Source organism: Gadus macrocephalus, chromosome 23 (genome assembly GCF_031168955.1).
Source record: "Gadus macrocephalus chromosome 23, ASM3116895v1".
NCBI classification, from domain to species: domain Eukaryota; kingdom Metazoa; phylum Chordata; class Actinopteri; order Gadiformes; family Gadidae; genus Gadus; species Gadus macrocephalus.
The window spans coordinates 9,255,316-9,271,264 of record NC_082404.1 but is presented as its reverse complement, the minus strand read 5'-3'; the positions used below and the strand labels follow the sequence as shown (position 1 = coordinate 9,271,264).

Here is a 15,949-nt window from a genome sequence, read left to right as displayed (position 1 = left end):
GCGGACGAGGAGGAAAACACCGTTTTCTACCAGTCTGTTTTACACGACAAGCTTCGATATTTGACACCAGTTCAGATATTTTACACCCGTAAGGCCGGAGCGAACAGGGCAGGGGATGGTGTCTGCGGTCTGAACAGTAAATGACATGTGGGTTTTAATAAAACATTTTATTTCCCTTGGTCTGCACCACAAAGACGCCAAAGAATAATTTAGCATGCACTCGTATAGCTTTTATAAATACAGAATACAAAAATAAAGGTTACCGTTATTTTACAATTATCCAAGTGAAACATCTTAAAACACCAGACGGACAGGATGAATATCGATTATTATTGATGATTATTAACCTCTTAACCATTACAACCAAAGTATACCCAGTTATAACCATGCGGTGACATTAGAGAAGCCGTATTTGTTATGTGAATATTGCAGAACTTAAACCGGCTGTCCGTGCACGGGGTCGCGCTCGGAGTGGAGATCCAACCTTCCACCTCTACCTCGACCTCGACCTCGACCTGTCCCATCAAACACAAAGAGGCCTCTACTCCAGAGGATTACAGAGGCAGCGGGGTACATGCAATTGCATCCGGTGTAAAAACGTTTCTACAGTTTTAGCTTTTAGGGGTTTGGGGGGGGGGGGGGGGGGGCTCCGGGTTCACGGCTGGAGTCTCGAGTCGCTCGTGTGATTTCTCTCGTCGTCCGAAGAGCAATCCGACGAGTTGTACAAGAATGTCCCTCTTTCTCCTCCTCCTCCTCCTCCGCCATCGCCTCCTCCTCCTCCTCCTTCATCATCGTCGTCGTCCTCAGCACTGTCCCTGAAATCCCTGATGCGTCCGTTCTTGGAGTCCGTTTTCTCCGCGCCGCTGTGTTTGGAGCCCTTCTTGTCGGCGTCCTGCGCTGCCTGCTCCTTCGCCTTCTTGCTCCTCTTCCACTTCATGCGGCGGTTCTGGAACCAGATCTTGACCTTCAGAATCACAACACACCAGCACAGACGTTAGGTTAGCCACACATCTAACACACAAGAAAACACAAACCGGCCCGGTGCGTAATTATGCGTCAAGTGCGCTGGACGCATGAGGTCAAACTCGACCGCACAACTAAGCATTTCACAACAGCATCATGATTGAACTAAGTGTATGAAAACATAATATAATAATAGATGATGGTGTTACCTGTGTTTCCGTCAGCATCAGGGACGTGGCCACCTCGAAGCGTTTGGGTCGTGAGAGGTACTTGTTGAGTTTGAACTGGTGCTCGAGCTCCAGGAGCTGCTGGCTGGTGAACGCGGTTCTGGGACGTCTGCACTTCCCCAGCAGGTTGGACTGCGTCTGAGCTGCAAAACACAAGCAACATGATTTAAATCGACTATTTCATTGTTTCATTATTGTATTATCCTGTGATAGGCGTTGAGCGGTTGGAACTGTGCTTTTGCATTGACATTATTGGCATTTACAAACCTTTATATTCAGATTATAAATATTTCCAGTTGTCGAAATGTTGTGCACACAAATAAACAAAATTACAAAACATTGATATGAGACAGATGTTTTCAGACCGGAATAAACGACGTGTAATTCATATTGAGGGCTGTGATCCAAAGATATATCTGCCTCTAAAAATCTTGGCATGTGATAGGGCCTGTAAACCCGCCCGGAGGAGCTATTTGCAACTTGGTTTTGAACAGATGTGCTAAAAGCAGCAGAAACAAGAGGCCAGTATCCGCAGAGCAAACACAGTGTCGGCTGCAGCTTCACACGCCTTCGCTACTTTCCCCTGTCCATTATCTGTCCATTCACTTCCTGTCCCAACACAGGCCGGCTTTCTATAAGCCCTCTGTATCATCATTATTATCATTCAACACTTAGTATCACAGAGGTTATTAATTATAAATCAACATATTTGAATCCAAAACAAATGAACCATCATCCCGGGATGGAGCGGATTGCAAAAACCGATTTGACTCACAGTTGAAGTCGGACATCTTGGGCATCATCATGCCCGCGGTGGAGACACGGAGCCAGTGGTCCAGCTGGAAGGTGCTTGCGGTGAGTTTGATGGAGTCGCTGTGGTGGTGCGGGTGGTGCGGGTGGGAGTGCGGGTGCGGGTAGGGGTAGGAGAGGGCCGGGTGCTGCCCCAGCGCCGCGGCGGCAGCGGAGTAGCTGTACATGGGGTGTCCGTACAGCGCCTGGGGCGGCAGGCCGGAGCTCTGCGGGTGTAATCCAAGCATCGCGTGAGGAGCGCTCAGGTACCCGGGCTTCGGGATCAACCCGCTGGCGGAAACCCTCGGCGGGGATGGCGTCTCGGTGCGTAACGAGTCGGGAGCGCCGGTGTTGTGCTCGGCGGCCGAGGAGGAGGTGAGTCCCTCGGAGCAGGAGGAGAGGGAGGAGGAGGACAGAGAGGTGACCAGGGCCAGCGGGGAGGTCTGCGCCCGGGGCGAGTCGACCGCGAGAAGCGCGTCGATCCGAAAGTTTCTGGATTTCTCCATGAGAGTCAGTGTCGGTGGTTTACCTTCCTCCTCCTGAAGTTGGGATCCGGTGTGTGAGCGCGAGGGTCTCAGTGTGACAGTTCACACCCCGGTTTCTGGACGCTGATTGGTCGGCGCGGCAAACAGGGGGCGTATCTCGTTGGTCAACGCGTTACAATGTGACGTGTAGACCAACATTGGGGATTTACTACATGATATTAATGAGCTATTTACGCACACAAGATCAGTTGGACCGTTATTATGCCATATTGTCAAACGGCACTATTTCAGTGGCACCACCGTGATCTATATGAATTAAGATGAGGCTACCTATGGGCCTGTTTTAGTAAACTCACTATCATCATAAGAACGTCAGGCCTGCAACTTTACAAGACATATCAGATCTATGAGATTTTATCCAGAGTTAATGAAGAGTTAATGTAAAATGCCGGTGTATAATTTAGTCCTTGTGGAAAACCCCATGAAAAAGGCGAGTATGTAAACAATACGTGTCTTACAATGCAGGCAAAATGTACCAAAAGGAAAAATCTGAAATATAATATAAACAATAGGCCTACTTTTCGGTAAAATAAATAAAACGAAATCAAATATCCTTCTTCAATCCAGGAGGGGGACGTGGTTTTGTGATGGTGCGGACCTCTGTAAGGCCTTTATCAGAAGACACGGAGTACACCATGCCCTGACCTTACATCACTTTATTATTCAATTAATTTCAGTAATGTAATATTATGCATATTTTGAGTTTAGTTTTAGCATATTAGTTTGTACACTTTGTGTACAAACTAATATTCCACAATGTATGTGCAATATATAAATATATATATATATGTATATATATATAAATATATATATGTATATATATATAAATAGGCCTATCTGTTTTTATTATTTTTTTACCAAATATAGGACTAGGCCTATGTCTGAAAATAAATGATAAATACAGGAATATTTCAGTATTACTAAACAAGCCGAGGTGTATTTTAGACGCTGTGGTGCTGGTAAGAGAGAGATGGGGAAAAGATGGGTGAGACAAAGAGAGAGATAAAGAGATCACTAGAGATGTAGCGAAGGGTGAGAGAGGGGTAAGATGGAGCGAGGGGTGAGAGAGATGGGGGAGATGGAGCAAGGGCTGGACCGGGCCCCTGACTCCGCGCGCCCGGGTCTAATAAGCCACTTAAAGTTAATGGAAGAGGAGGTCACGGAGAGAATTATTGACACCCTGTTGCCCTTAACCTGTCTCCCAATAAAGCTGATTAGTTTTGGTCAATTCATCAGCTAACCGCACCCACGGGACCCACCCCCCAACCCCCTCACCCCCCAGGACCACCCCGCGCGCGTCTATTTGCTCGGGGGAAATCAACAAGTCACGCGATAGTTTAAAGAAAGGATTAGGGTTTAATTGAGGCCCTGATGATCATTTCCGATTACGTGATCATACCGCCAGTTTGATGCGCGCACGGGGCGCGCACGGAGGAGATGGGCATGGTGTATCGTTATGGAGACCCGGGTGTGGCTAATGTGTCGATAGATATTGTTAACGTCGGTTATTATAAAGAGTCGCTCTGGGTAACAAAAACACTTTAGAGGCGACGGCCTGGGACATTATATATATTATTTTTTTATATATAATTTAACAGAACCTATATGGGGGTTTCTATGAGGCTTTGTCCCTCCGGTTTAATTTCATTAAAGGCGGGCGTGTATGAAAATTTCTATTAAAGCAGTGGTGAAATATGGAGCCATTTAGTATCGGCCTCTCCACCAATCAGCAGGATTTATGGCTCTGTGTCATCACATCTCGCACGGAGAGAGAATTAATAAGACCCCAGATGGACGCGCACCCCCAAAGCCCGCGCTTTCATCAAAGTTGTTCATTTGCTCCCTAATTACTTTCACAATTAACTGAAGTACAAATCATCGTGACAAATTGGGATAGTTTATATATTAATTACGCTGGCTAAATGTGTTCATTATAAAAGAGCAATTTAAGGAGCCTATACGGCAACATAACATTCCTTTTATCTCGCAAGTGATTACAATTTAAAACATTTGTTCCCATCGCCGTCGTTTTACTCATTGATGTTACCGCTTTGTGAGCTTGAGCATATTCCTCTGAAGACGATAAGACACTTGAGTCTGAATGTATGGCCTAGTGAGACACATCCGGAGCCTTGATCAAGTTATAGGCCTACAGGTTATTTAGTTAATCCAAGTTATTTATTTAGCCACTACCGCTTAATTGGTGGGAGACGCACCATCCATCCACGGTGGACCGAGAGCCTGTCTGGTCTCCAAGACCGACTCTGTCTGGCCAGTCAGCCCGTATTGATGAACACATTCCCCGGTACCTGATGGTTTTATTGCCGCTGCTCGTCCACACGGCTCCCCAGGGGGTCATCCGCATAATTAGGACCATTATTATGATTATTATTTATACAGACTATTTTATTATAGAAAAATATATATATTTTATTTGAATTATTATAATTATAATACATCATAGTTATGTTATCATCTATAGTATAAATATACATATATATAATAATAATAATTATAATTATAATTGGTTTATTATTTATTATTTATTATTTGTGGTGGCATCTTTTTTAACCAATGCAATTATTTCAATAAAGCCTGTAGGCTACAAACGCAATTAGGCCTATAACACAAAATATATTTAATTTTTTCATTTTTTAATGGCAAATAATTAAATTATTAATTGTGCTTCGTTTGGGCAAATATGGCTATTGAAAATTCCTCCGATCATATTGTTAATTTGTTTTAATAAAAACCGAACGACTAAGTCGTAGCAGGTAATTTGGACTGTTATCAGGTTGATTCATTTATGTGGATCGGTGTTTCAATGAGAAGTTAGCCTACTGACGAAGTCAGACAGAAATATGTATTTGTTTATTTCCATTTGGCTGCTTTTAGAAAAGGTGTCTATACCAAATAAGATTTCACTTCAATGACCGATTTTAATGAACTTTTTTTAAACTATGTTACATTTCGCACCCCTTGATGCTCTTGCATCATAAGGCCTACAACATTGTTTCACTGTGTTGTCTTGCCAGATCGCCCTATCCCGCTGGGGTCGCGAGATACTCAAGGAGAATATATATTCCAGGACAGCGGAGCTAATGAAGATGATCGCCTACATGCCGTCGGTTCACCATTCATCCCCCTTTAACCTCTGACCACCTCCCAGCAGGAAGACAACTGCTTGATGTAGCCATGTCAAAACCTGGGTCTGGAGACAGGACGGTTGCAGGCCTGTTTACTGTTTAGTCATTTAGCAGATGCTTTTATCCAAAGTGACTTAAAGTCATATTGTTGACATGTCATTAAGGAGCTGCAGGGGTTAGGGCATCTTGCTCGGATTTTGAAATATTACGATTGTTTAATCAAGACAAGTGTTTTTATTAGTAAATGCACACATAGCAGGGTCATTATGGACTATTGCAATATTACATCAAGGCAATGGTTGACTACACGCATATAGCAGAGTATTTTTTTGGAGACAGAAATAGAAAATAAGAAAAAATAAACAAGTATGCTACTCACTCTTATTCTATAGTTATGCACAGGTCTACCATATATCTACTGTAGGCCTATTTCTACTTGGTTTCTATTTACATGATGACGGATCTACATTTTTTATGTAAAGGCTACAATTACCTTGAAGATATGACGTTATTCTAAAAAGAGTTCCGAAGTAGGTTTGTGTCTCACTGACCACTGTTCCGCTCAGAGGCTTATCTGGACATGTTTGCCTTTCAGAAGCAAAACGTTCTTATTTTCTTCTCGATTACTGTTTATTTTTCCTTCACATTCCATTATAATGAAATCATTCACCTTTGTGAAACTCGTTGGATTCCTTTCTCTGAATGTACACACGCACAGGCACGCACAGGCACGCACACACACGCACACACGGTCTGTGTGTTGACAATTATCCTGACCAATCAGCGTCCTGTCCATACCAGAAGCGGATATAGTTGGCTGACCAATGAGAGCGTTGTGTTGTCTTGTAGAAGAGGAGCAGCGAACAGACAGCTGTGCTCTACTGTCCTGCCCAAGGTAAACCACTCACCAAACGGTACTGTTTACCAGAGGGTCTCTTAACATAACCTCACATAATGATCACATGTTATAAAAATTATCCTAACATATTGATCACATGTTGTAGAGGATGCGAAAACAGGAAGAGATCTCCGTACAGTTAGCCTGGCTCACCAATGGTTGCTAGCTCCGCGGCTAGCAACCATTCATGCTAACGTCAACAAAGACGTCTTAACACATCCCAGGTCGATCACAGAGGCAATATTTGATCAATACAGTGTCCTTCTAGTCGTGTGGATCACTCGCCCTTTGCCAGTCTCACGGTCGCAGTAGATGTTCCTTCATCTTACGCTGAGTCACTAGCTAACCTGCTAGCAAAAACTTGCTAGCACTGGAGCTAACCAAGTTATTACATCACAAACATTACCGGCAACCATAGTCAGGAGTTCAGACACCGACAATATCTAGACTGTTCAGGACACAAGTGTGAGGATACAAACTGTCGGCATTTTTGTGCTAGGATTGGATGTTAAGTCACGACAATATCCGCTAGGTTACAGAAGATAGCCTGTCACTGTCCAGTCTGTAAACCTCTGACACGTTGTACTTCAGTCTTTTGCGTCTGTGTGTTTGTGATTTTTATTGTGGATATTTCAGAGATTGGGGTATTTTCGTGTCAATACGCAGGCAATCCATGGGAAAGGTCTGACAATGTTCAGCTTTGAGGGAGATTTCAAAACGAGACCCAAGGTTTCCCTGGGGGGAGCCAGTAGAAAGGTACGTCATCAAGACCACGTGAACACTGACTGTCATACACCCTTTTCGTTGTATATATTTACAATGAGATGACATTTTGAATGCAGACAGTATACTAGGTCTTTATTGTGTTCAAAGTGTGTTGTGTTTCTCTGCAGGAGGAGAAAGCTTCCCTGTTGCATCGCACACAAGAGGAGCGCAGGAAAAGAGAAGTAATGATAACAAAGCACATGCTATTCATGTATTAACAATGGCCATCATACAGTGACTTGTATACATGCATTTAATTTTGGAAATATAAGCAGAAAGCCTACAGAATAAATGGACCAGAGGTTGATGAAAATGTGTGTGTGTACTCACTGTTCTCTCTCCTCTCAGGATGAACGGCGGAGACTGAAGAACGCCATCATCATCCAGTCATACATACGGGGCTACCAGGACCGCAAGCAACAGGTATCTATCCACACTCTGCTTGATACTACAACTTGATGCTGATACTTTTTACAATTACTACTTAGATACTTCCTGGCGCAAGATGATGACCTAACCCTTTAATGACCTGTCTCTGTACTGTCTAACTCTTACCTGCTCCTTAATGACCTGTCTCTGTACTGTCCAACCTCTACCTGTTCGTCTATGATCCGTCTCTGTACTGTTCAACCTCTACCTGCTCCTTTTATGACCTGTCTCTGTATTGTTGAACGCATACCTGTTCCTTTATGACCTGTCTCTTTACTGTGCAACCCCTACCTGCTTCTTAATGACCTGTCTCTGTACTGTCTTACACCTACCTGCTCCATAATGACCTGTCGCTGTACTGTCTTACACCTACCTGCTCCATAATGACCTGTCTCTGTACTGTCTTACACCTACCTGCTCCATAATGACCTGTCTCAGTACTGTTCAAGGCATACTTGCTCCTGAATGATCTGTCCAGTAAACCACTATGTCCGGTAACACAAGCATGTCTAACCTTTACTCGTGTGACCTTTGCGTGCAGCACTCCATCCAGAGGTGTAGATTTGATGAGCGAGTGGGGCAGATCCAGGCGGGCGGAGCCCAGCAGCTGGACGGAGTTAGCCTCAGCCTGCTCACCAGACAGCTCATCTTCTTCTACAGACAGGGACCAGACGCACAGAGACTGGTCAGTACCTGCCCAGCTCTTATTCCTAAAGCATGAACCATACATCTTATGTAAGCCCTTCTGCTGGGGTTCATATTTAAAAAGTAGGAATCATACCCCTTATCTAAGCCCACCTGCCCAGGGTTCATTTTGAAAGCACGACTCGTACAGTTTTTCAAGGTGTGTGTGTGTGTGTGTGTGTGTGTGTGTGTGTGTGTGTGTGTGTGTGTGTGTGTGTGTGTGTGTGTGTGTGTGTGTGTGTGTGTGTGTGTGTGTGTGTGTGTGTGTGTGTGTGTTAGGTCTGGCTGTGTCAGAGCCTGGTGAAACACCATGGGCAGTTTGTGTCTCTGCTGGCGGGACCACAGAGACAGACCTGCCTGTTCCAGATCAAGAGGATCCTGGGCTTCTGCTGCAGGTACGGTACCTGGAGCTCAAGATACTATCATTAATAATAATAATAGATCAAATTAATGTAATGTTTTCCCAGTGCTCAAAGACGCTTCACAATCGCTTCATAAGCTATAAAGCATTTGACCTTGATCACCTGATACTATGGGACCTGATCCACTAGATACTATAGGACCTGGAACACTTCATATTATAGGAACTAAACCACTAGATGCTACAGGACATTGACCTCAAGATACTAAAGGACCTGGACCACTAGATACTTTGAAATATATATATAATAAAATATCTCATCAAAGCTTTTTTAGGTTTGCAATCTCCCGCTACCCCATATGCATATCAGTTGACCCAAAGCAAGGCTGATCCGAAGGTGGAGAAACACTGCACTGGTGTAGATGGAGCTGTATTGAAATGTGGTGTCCAGAGTTCTGCTGAACTGCAGGGACGAGTGCCTGTAGGGTTAGATGGTGTATAGAATGTGTATATATACAGTACATAATAGAGTATGTATCTGTGATGTTCTGGGCTCTGCTTAAAGTGTAATTCCGGCGAAAATTGAACCCAGGGTCTTTTTCGGCCTTAAGACCAATAAAATAAGACCTCCAGACACTTTTTTTCGTTGAGAATCAAGTATATAGCTTGCCCGCGATTGCCCGTATGCTACCGTAAATAATATAATAGAGGCGATAACATTTTTCAAGGGGAGATTGTTAAGTTCCATTTGTTGCCACCTCTATTATATTATTTACGGTGGCCGGTAATCGACTTGTGTGGACTTTCTGGAAACATGGCAAGGCACAGACTTGAAAAACAGTATTTTTTTTTATAAACTCCCAGTACGCTAAGTCATGCTACTGCAGAAGTTTGGTGCTATTTTGAGCAATATTAGTTAAAAAAGTCTGATTCGGAAGCGTGCGCAGTGCCCTTAGCCAATAACATGGAAGCCATTCGGGCTGTTACATTGCTCCGGGCATTTGCGGGCAAGCTCTATACTCGATTATCAATGAAACAAAGTGTCTGGAGGTCTTATTTATGGGTCTTCATATCGAAAAAGACTGGATTCAATTTCCACCGGAATTACACTTTAACTGCAGGGAGGAGAGCCTGTAGGGTTAAATGTTGTATAGAATGTATACAGCCCGTAATAAAGTATGTATCATGGGTGTCCAGGGTGCTGCTGAACTGCAGGGAGGAGAGCCTGAACGTGTCGGTTCCCATGAGGATGCTGGAGGTGTTCTCCTCCCAGAGAACGTATCTCCCTGCTCTGGGAGATGCCGACAGCGTGGCGTCACTCCTGGAGCAGATCCTGCACTCCATGGTCCAGAAAGGTGAGGGAGACCTTTACAGGACCGCTAGGACCCTTTTATCTAAACAGACCTTCAAGTTGCTGACCACAATCCCAGAATACGATGACAAGTGTGTGTGTGTGTGTGTGTTGCAGGGTACTACAGGTCCCTGTATGCCCTGGTGAACCACCGCCTGCCGTCCAGTCTGGAGTACAGCGGAGCCCCCTCAGTGCCTTTAGCCAACACCCTCCTGGAACACCTGCTCAGACCCCTGCTCTTCAGCTACACCTCCTGCACACCTGGGGCCAGGTACGTCTGTCTTGATGCCAGCTATGCATTTGTAGGTAAAACCAGGAGAGCTGGGTGGGCATGAGTTTGCTAATGGAAAAGTGGCATAAAAAAACCCACAGCTGGTTTACACATTACCTCCACCTGGCTAACACACTACTTACACCTGTCTAACACACTACTTACACCTGGCTAACACACTAATTACACCTGGCTAATACACTACCTACACCTGGCTAATACACTCCCTACACCTGGCTAATACTGTACCTACACCTGGCTAATACTGTACCTACACCTGGCTAATACTGTACCTACACCTGGCTAATACTGTACTTACACCTGGCTTATACTGTACCTACACCTGGCTTATACTGTACCTAAACCTGGCTTATACTCTACCTACACATTACTAATACACTACCCGCCCCTGGCTAATACTGTATTTCCTACTAGGAAATACAGTATTAGCAGGTACTAGGGTGTAACGGTACAAAAGTCACGGCTCGGTACGTGCCTCGGTTTTTAAGTCACGCTACGGTACGGTTAATAGTTAAGGGGAAAATTAAAAGAAAACTGCTTGTTTCTCAACCCGTAGATAAGCAGCAATGAAAACACCAACAAACTTGGTTATGGCAGTTGCATTTCTGAATTCCCAGACAGGGGTTGTTGAAATAGTGTTGTGAGCTGGGTTTGCATAGCTCGTTTTTTTTTCACAGCAACGGCGATAGTAACACCTGGATGGTGCCTTTTCAAATGCGTGTGCATGTTAAAGTGCTGTACGTAGAGACGGAGAGCCCTCTTCATAGCCGGAGAGCCTGTCGGAGACCCTCTCCGTAGCTTACGTGCGCATCCAATATTTTTTTAACTCTGTCGACACCATTGACCTATTGGTCGACGCAACAGAGACGGCAAGCGCTGATTGGTCCTCTAACATTTTTTTTTTCCTGAATCACTTCTCCGGTTTGACTTTGCACCTTAATTACTTCGTACATTGTTTACTTTGCACCTTAAGGACCAATAAAACACCAAATAAGATTTGAAAAGCTTTGGAGGTTTATTTACAACACTGCTTACATGGTTTGTATTCAACATATAAGATAGATCGGGCAGCAAATTGCATTGCGTATCCGACATCCCGACGGAGAGCTGCTGAGGGCTCTCCGTAGTTACAGAGTCGGATTACGGAGTAGGAGTAGTATACTAGGGCTAAACGGTCCGGGTGGAACTCCGACTTCAAGTTTTAAAATCTGCATCGCAAAACAAGCCTTCACATTCGCCATATTAACGCTATGTACGCCACATTTACGAACCGCGGTACACCTCTGTAACCGCACCGAAGTGCCTGTACCGAGACGGTTCGGTACAAGGACGTGTACCGTTACACCCCTACTAGGTACTAGGTGCTCTATACTACCTACACTTGGCTAATACCGTATTACATACACTGGGTAGTAGATACTCAAAACTACCAACACATTTCCAATACCTTCCTGTAGTTTCTGGAGAAGAGGGGAGCTTATAACTTCAGACCCTTATTTTGAAAATCCTGGTCCTTCCTGTTTATTTATACATGGTTAAACTCTCCTCCCCTCCCTCTTGGACCTCCTATTAGAGCAGAGGAATGTCTTTGTCTCAGGTGTATGCTGTTAAAATCATCCATTAAGTCCTTCACACAGACGAGCCCTTCTCTCCTGTCCTCTGAGTCAGAGGTGAGTGTGTAAAGGCATGTAGGAGCCGTTTACAGCCGGCCATAAAGGCCTCAGTCTGCTCCATTCACTGTTTACCTCCAGTGCCACACATTCTGCCTGGCAAACGACAAGAGGCCGTGCTTTCTTCTGAGGAGCAACGAGGCGGGCGTGAGAGGTGCTTGTGTACACACAGGCTCTCGTAGCTCATTATGGGCTATGGGCTGCCTGATGTGGGAGTAGGGAGAGTGAGAGGTGCCTGTCTCTGGCTGTCCCGCTCAAAATACACAATAGGGGTATCCCCATTACTTAGACGTGTGTGTGTGTGTGTGTGTGTGTGTGTGTGTGTGTGTGTGTGTGTGTGTGTGTGTGTGTGTATAGATATAGTCTATATCTCTCTCTCCTTTGAAATATATTTCTAATTATGATTTGAATTATATAAATTACATTAAGATGAACTCAGATTCTACTTTTTATTTAGATTTGCATTTCCTTCATTTCGAAAAGTGATAATACCAGTAATAATCCCAGTCTTCTTACTGATATCCCAGTGTCCTCCCAGTTTTCCTAGCGATTATCTCAGTCTTCCCAGTGATGATCCCGGCCCTCCTTGTGATAACCCCAATAAAAATCCCAGTCTTCCGAGTGATAATTCCATCTTCATCCCAGTCTTCCTAGTGATAATCCCAGTGTTCCCAGTAATAAACCCATTGTACTCTCACCTGCAGGCAGTCCGTGTTCGGGGCCTTCACAGAGGACTTCATCGCTGCTCCTCTCACAGAGCAGATCTTCCACTTCTTCATCCCCGCGCTGGCCGACCGCCGCCACGGCTTCCCCTTCGAGGCCTTCCTCGGGGCCCTGGGGGCCTCCGTATGCTCCTCCTCTTCCTCAATAGGCCCCTCCTCCTCACACAGACAGGCCCCCTGGCTCTTCTACTTCGTCCTGTCCGTCGGAGAAAACTGCCTTGGTGAGTGTGTGTGTGTGTGCGTGTGTGTGTGGTTGGAGGAAGTGGTGTCGCGTCCTTTAATGTCAGCTGTTGGTTGATGTTGTTCATCCTGTTGCATGCTACCAGCTGTCTTAATGTCTAATATTGTATAAAAGCATATAATGCAAGTACAATGTTCCCATGTTGAGACTTCTGCCAGGCTTTTAGAGTAGATTGTCTTCTGTGATTATTAAATCAGTCTAAGTGATGATTAAAGCCTTCCTGGAAGCATCTGTTTTTTTTATGGTAGCAAGCATTTGTATAAACAGGGTGCTTTTTATGAGCTGGAAGAAATTGGGCAGTATCCCATTATGCACTCCTTGTGGCGCTTTATAGCGGAGTGATGGAGATGGATTAGGGCTGTCTGGTACTGGGGTACTGAGTGCCGTGCAGCAGGACATGTCAGTGATGGAACGGTGGCGTGTTTCCCCGACAGGTGGTCTCTCTGAGGAGGGTCTCCTGTTCTACTTGGGGGCCCTGAAGACCCTCCTCCCCCTCCTCCCCGTCTCCGAGAGCCACAGCCGACCAGAGGTGGGCAGCGACTCGGAGGACGACGACGACGGCATCCTGTCCAGTCACATGCAGGTAACTTACCTGGAGGGAGACAGTTGGAGGCTGGTAGCGCACCTTGAGAGAGACGGGTGGAGGAAGCTCACCTGGGGAGAGAGACAGGTGGAGGTAGATCACCTGGAGAGAGAGACTGGTAGAGGTAGCTCAGCTGGGGAGAGAGACAGGTGGAGGTGGCTCAGCTGGGGAGAGAGACTGGTAGAGGTAGCTCGGCTGGGGAGAGAGAGACTTGTAGAGCTGGCTCACCTGGGAAGAGAGGCAGGTAGCGGTAGCTCACCTGGAGACAGAGACGGGTAAAAATAGATAGCCTATCTGACAGGTCACAAGTCTTACAGGTAGCAGAACACACCTGGTAGAGACCAGCAAAGAGGTAGGTATGGGTTGAGTTATGGTTGGGCAATTAATCTAATTTTGATCGCGATTTTGATTTTAGCGTCAAACGATCACAAAACGAATATAATCAAGTTTTTTTTTTTTTAAACATTTATTATTATTATTATCATATTAATCGTTAAATGTTTTACAGAAAGTGCAGAACAGCTTGATGCATATCTTTACATTATTTTAGATTGGAGCATTTTCTTTTTGAGTATTTTGTGTATTTTTTTTAAGGCAAATTTTCAAAGTTCTCAGTTACAAAGTGTTATTTGGGAGAGACATGCTGAATAAATACATTGTGTTTTCAAACTCAAAAATAATCGTTTGAATGATCGTGATTTCAATATTGACCAAAATAATGGTGATTATGATTGATTCCATAATGGCTGAGTGGCGATACTGCTGTCCTAGACCTTAACTCGGCCTCCTCTCCTTTCGCAAGGACGACCGGCGGATGTCTGTGCAGCTGATAACGGAGGAATGCGTCCACAAGCTGGACTCCAAGCAGCAGACCAACGCCCTGCTGAGTCTGGTGTGGAGGGACTCAGCCAGCGAGGAGGTCTTCACCATGATGGCCTCCATCTGCCACACCCTCATGGTCCAGCACCGCCTCATGGTGCCCAAAGTCAGGTTAGTATGTGCTCTATAGCCGGGTTTACTGGCCAGTTGTGTGTGTTAACCGGCTGGTGTTGTTGTGTGTGTGTGTGAGCGGGGTTTACAGGCTGGTTGTGTGTGTTAACCGGCTGGTGTTGTTGTGCGTGTGTGAGCGGGGTTTACAGGCTGGTTGTGTGTGTTAACCGGCTGGTCATGTTGTGTGTGTGTGTGTGAGCGGGGTTTAAAGGCTGGTTGTGTGTTGTGATTACAGGTTGTGTGTGTACATGAGTTTACGTTTGTGCCTGTGTGTAAGTGTTTACAGGCTGATGTGAGTGAGAGGGACAACAGTGGGCGTGTACGGCCTTGCACGCCCCCTCCCCACCTATGTGACTCCCATTACTCTCTTCGCATCTCCCCCCCGCCAACTCTCTCAATCGCACACTTCTCCAGCTTTCTCCCCCTCTACCTCTCTCACTCCCACGCCTCAACACCTCTCTACTCCTCCACCTCTCACCTCCCGAACCCTCCTCCCCTCCATCTCTTTCCACATCCACCTCTCTCCCCCTCCGACTCTCATCCTCTCACCACCCCACCCCTCTCCTCTCTCCCCCTCCACCTCAACCTCTCATCCCTTCCCCCCTCACTTCTCTACCTCTCCATCTCTCTCCCCCCCTTCCCCTCCACCTCTTGCCTCCTCCACCTCTCGCCTTCCACCGTTTCCGCTCTAGACTGCAATACGTCAGGCCTACTCAGCCTGATATCTAGTCCAGAAGGGTGGATAGAGCGTGCTGGAGAGGGAGGGAGAAATAGAGATGTAGACAAGAGTGGAAATGAAGGTGTCCTCCTTGTTGAAGGTGCCTCTTGTACAGGAGAACATCCACCGGTACACTGTCTGTCTATCTGTCTGGAGCTAAAACATGGGAGCTGGCAGCTTTCTGTGCTTCTGTGTGTAGGATTGACCCCGTTCTTCATGGACTCTAGAGGGAGGAAGTGTGTGGTTATCCTCAGGTACTACAGTAGCCCGCCGGGCGTGTGTTACCTTGAGAGTTTAGACCCTCCCTCCCCCTCCCTTACAGCAGCGTGCGCGTGGTGGCTTTTATCATAAATCCTCCCCCGTCCTCCTCCATCATTATCGGGTATCTGTACAAAATAATTAGCTCAGTGAGGAGATGAATGTCTGTTGAGAGGAGGGGATGGCTTTACAAGAGGCTAAGGGGAGCAAATTGCATCCTAGCGCTGATTTACTGTTCAGACACACAGACGGGCTCTCCGGCCGACCAATCAGGGAGCGGCCTGCTCCTAAATACATACTCCCGCCTACCTCTGCTT

General features: G+C 45.8%; 2 protein-coding genes across 6 annotated transcripts in view; one reads left to right on the top strand and one right to left on the bottom strand.

The window, feature by feature from the left end:
- Nucleotides 1-152: 152 nt before the first annotated feature.
- On the bottom strand, nt 153-2,538 carry mnx1 (motor neuron and pancreas homeobox 1). Its single transcript, XM_060045101.1, has 3 exons — nt 1,966-2,538; nt 1,173-1,333; nt 153-964 (listed from the first exon to the last, which is right to left on the bottom strand). Exons 1-3 carry the CDS (start codon nt 2,483-2,485, stop codon nt 656-658), a joined length of 990 nt encoding a protein of 329 aa, XP_059901084.1. The 5' UTR covers nt 2,486-2,538; the 3' UTR covers nt 153-655.
- A 3,911-nt stretch (nt 2,539-6,449) lies between these two features.
- The window catches only part of ube3c (ubiquitin protein ligase E3C), a 31,187-nt gene continuing 21,687 nt past the window's right edge, over nt 6,450-15,949 (top strand). For 3 of the 5 annotated variants that reach the window (XM_060045813.1, XM_060045810.1, XM_060045814.1), the window contains exons 1-11: nt 6,451-6,565; nt 7,205-7,324; nt 7,462-7,515; nt 7,682-7,756; nt 8,304-8,447; nt 8,726-8,841; nt 10,005-10,162; nt 10,276-10,429; nt 12,825-13,063; nt 13,518-13,666; nt 14,469-14,656. In XM_060045813.1, coding sequence (XP_059901796.1) covers nt 7,259-7,324; nt 7,462-7,515; nt 7,682-7,756; nt 8,304-8,447; nt 8,726-8,841; nt 10,005-10,162; nt 10,276-10,429; nt 12,825-13,063; nt 13,518-13,666; nt 14,469-14,656 — 1,343 coding nt within the window. In that variant the 5' untranslated portion in view covers nt 6,451-6,565; nt 7,205-7,258. Of the gene's footprint in view, nt 6,585-7,204; nt 7,325-7,461; nt 7,516-7,681; nt 7,757-8,303; nt 8,448-8,725; nt 8,842-10,004; nt 10,163-10,275; nt 10,430-12,824; nt 13,064-13,517; nt 13,667-14,468; nt 14,657-15,949 lie in introns of all 5 variants that reach the window. The other 2 variants (XM_060045811.1, XM_060045812.1) reach the window with 2 other exon arrangements.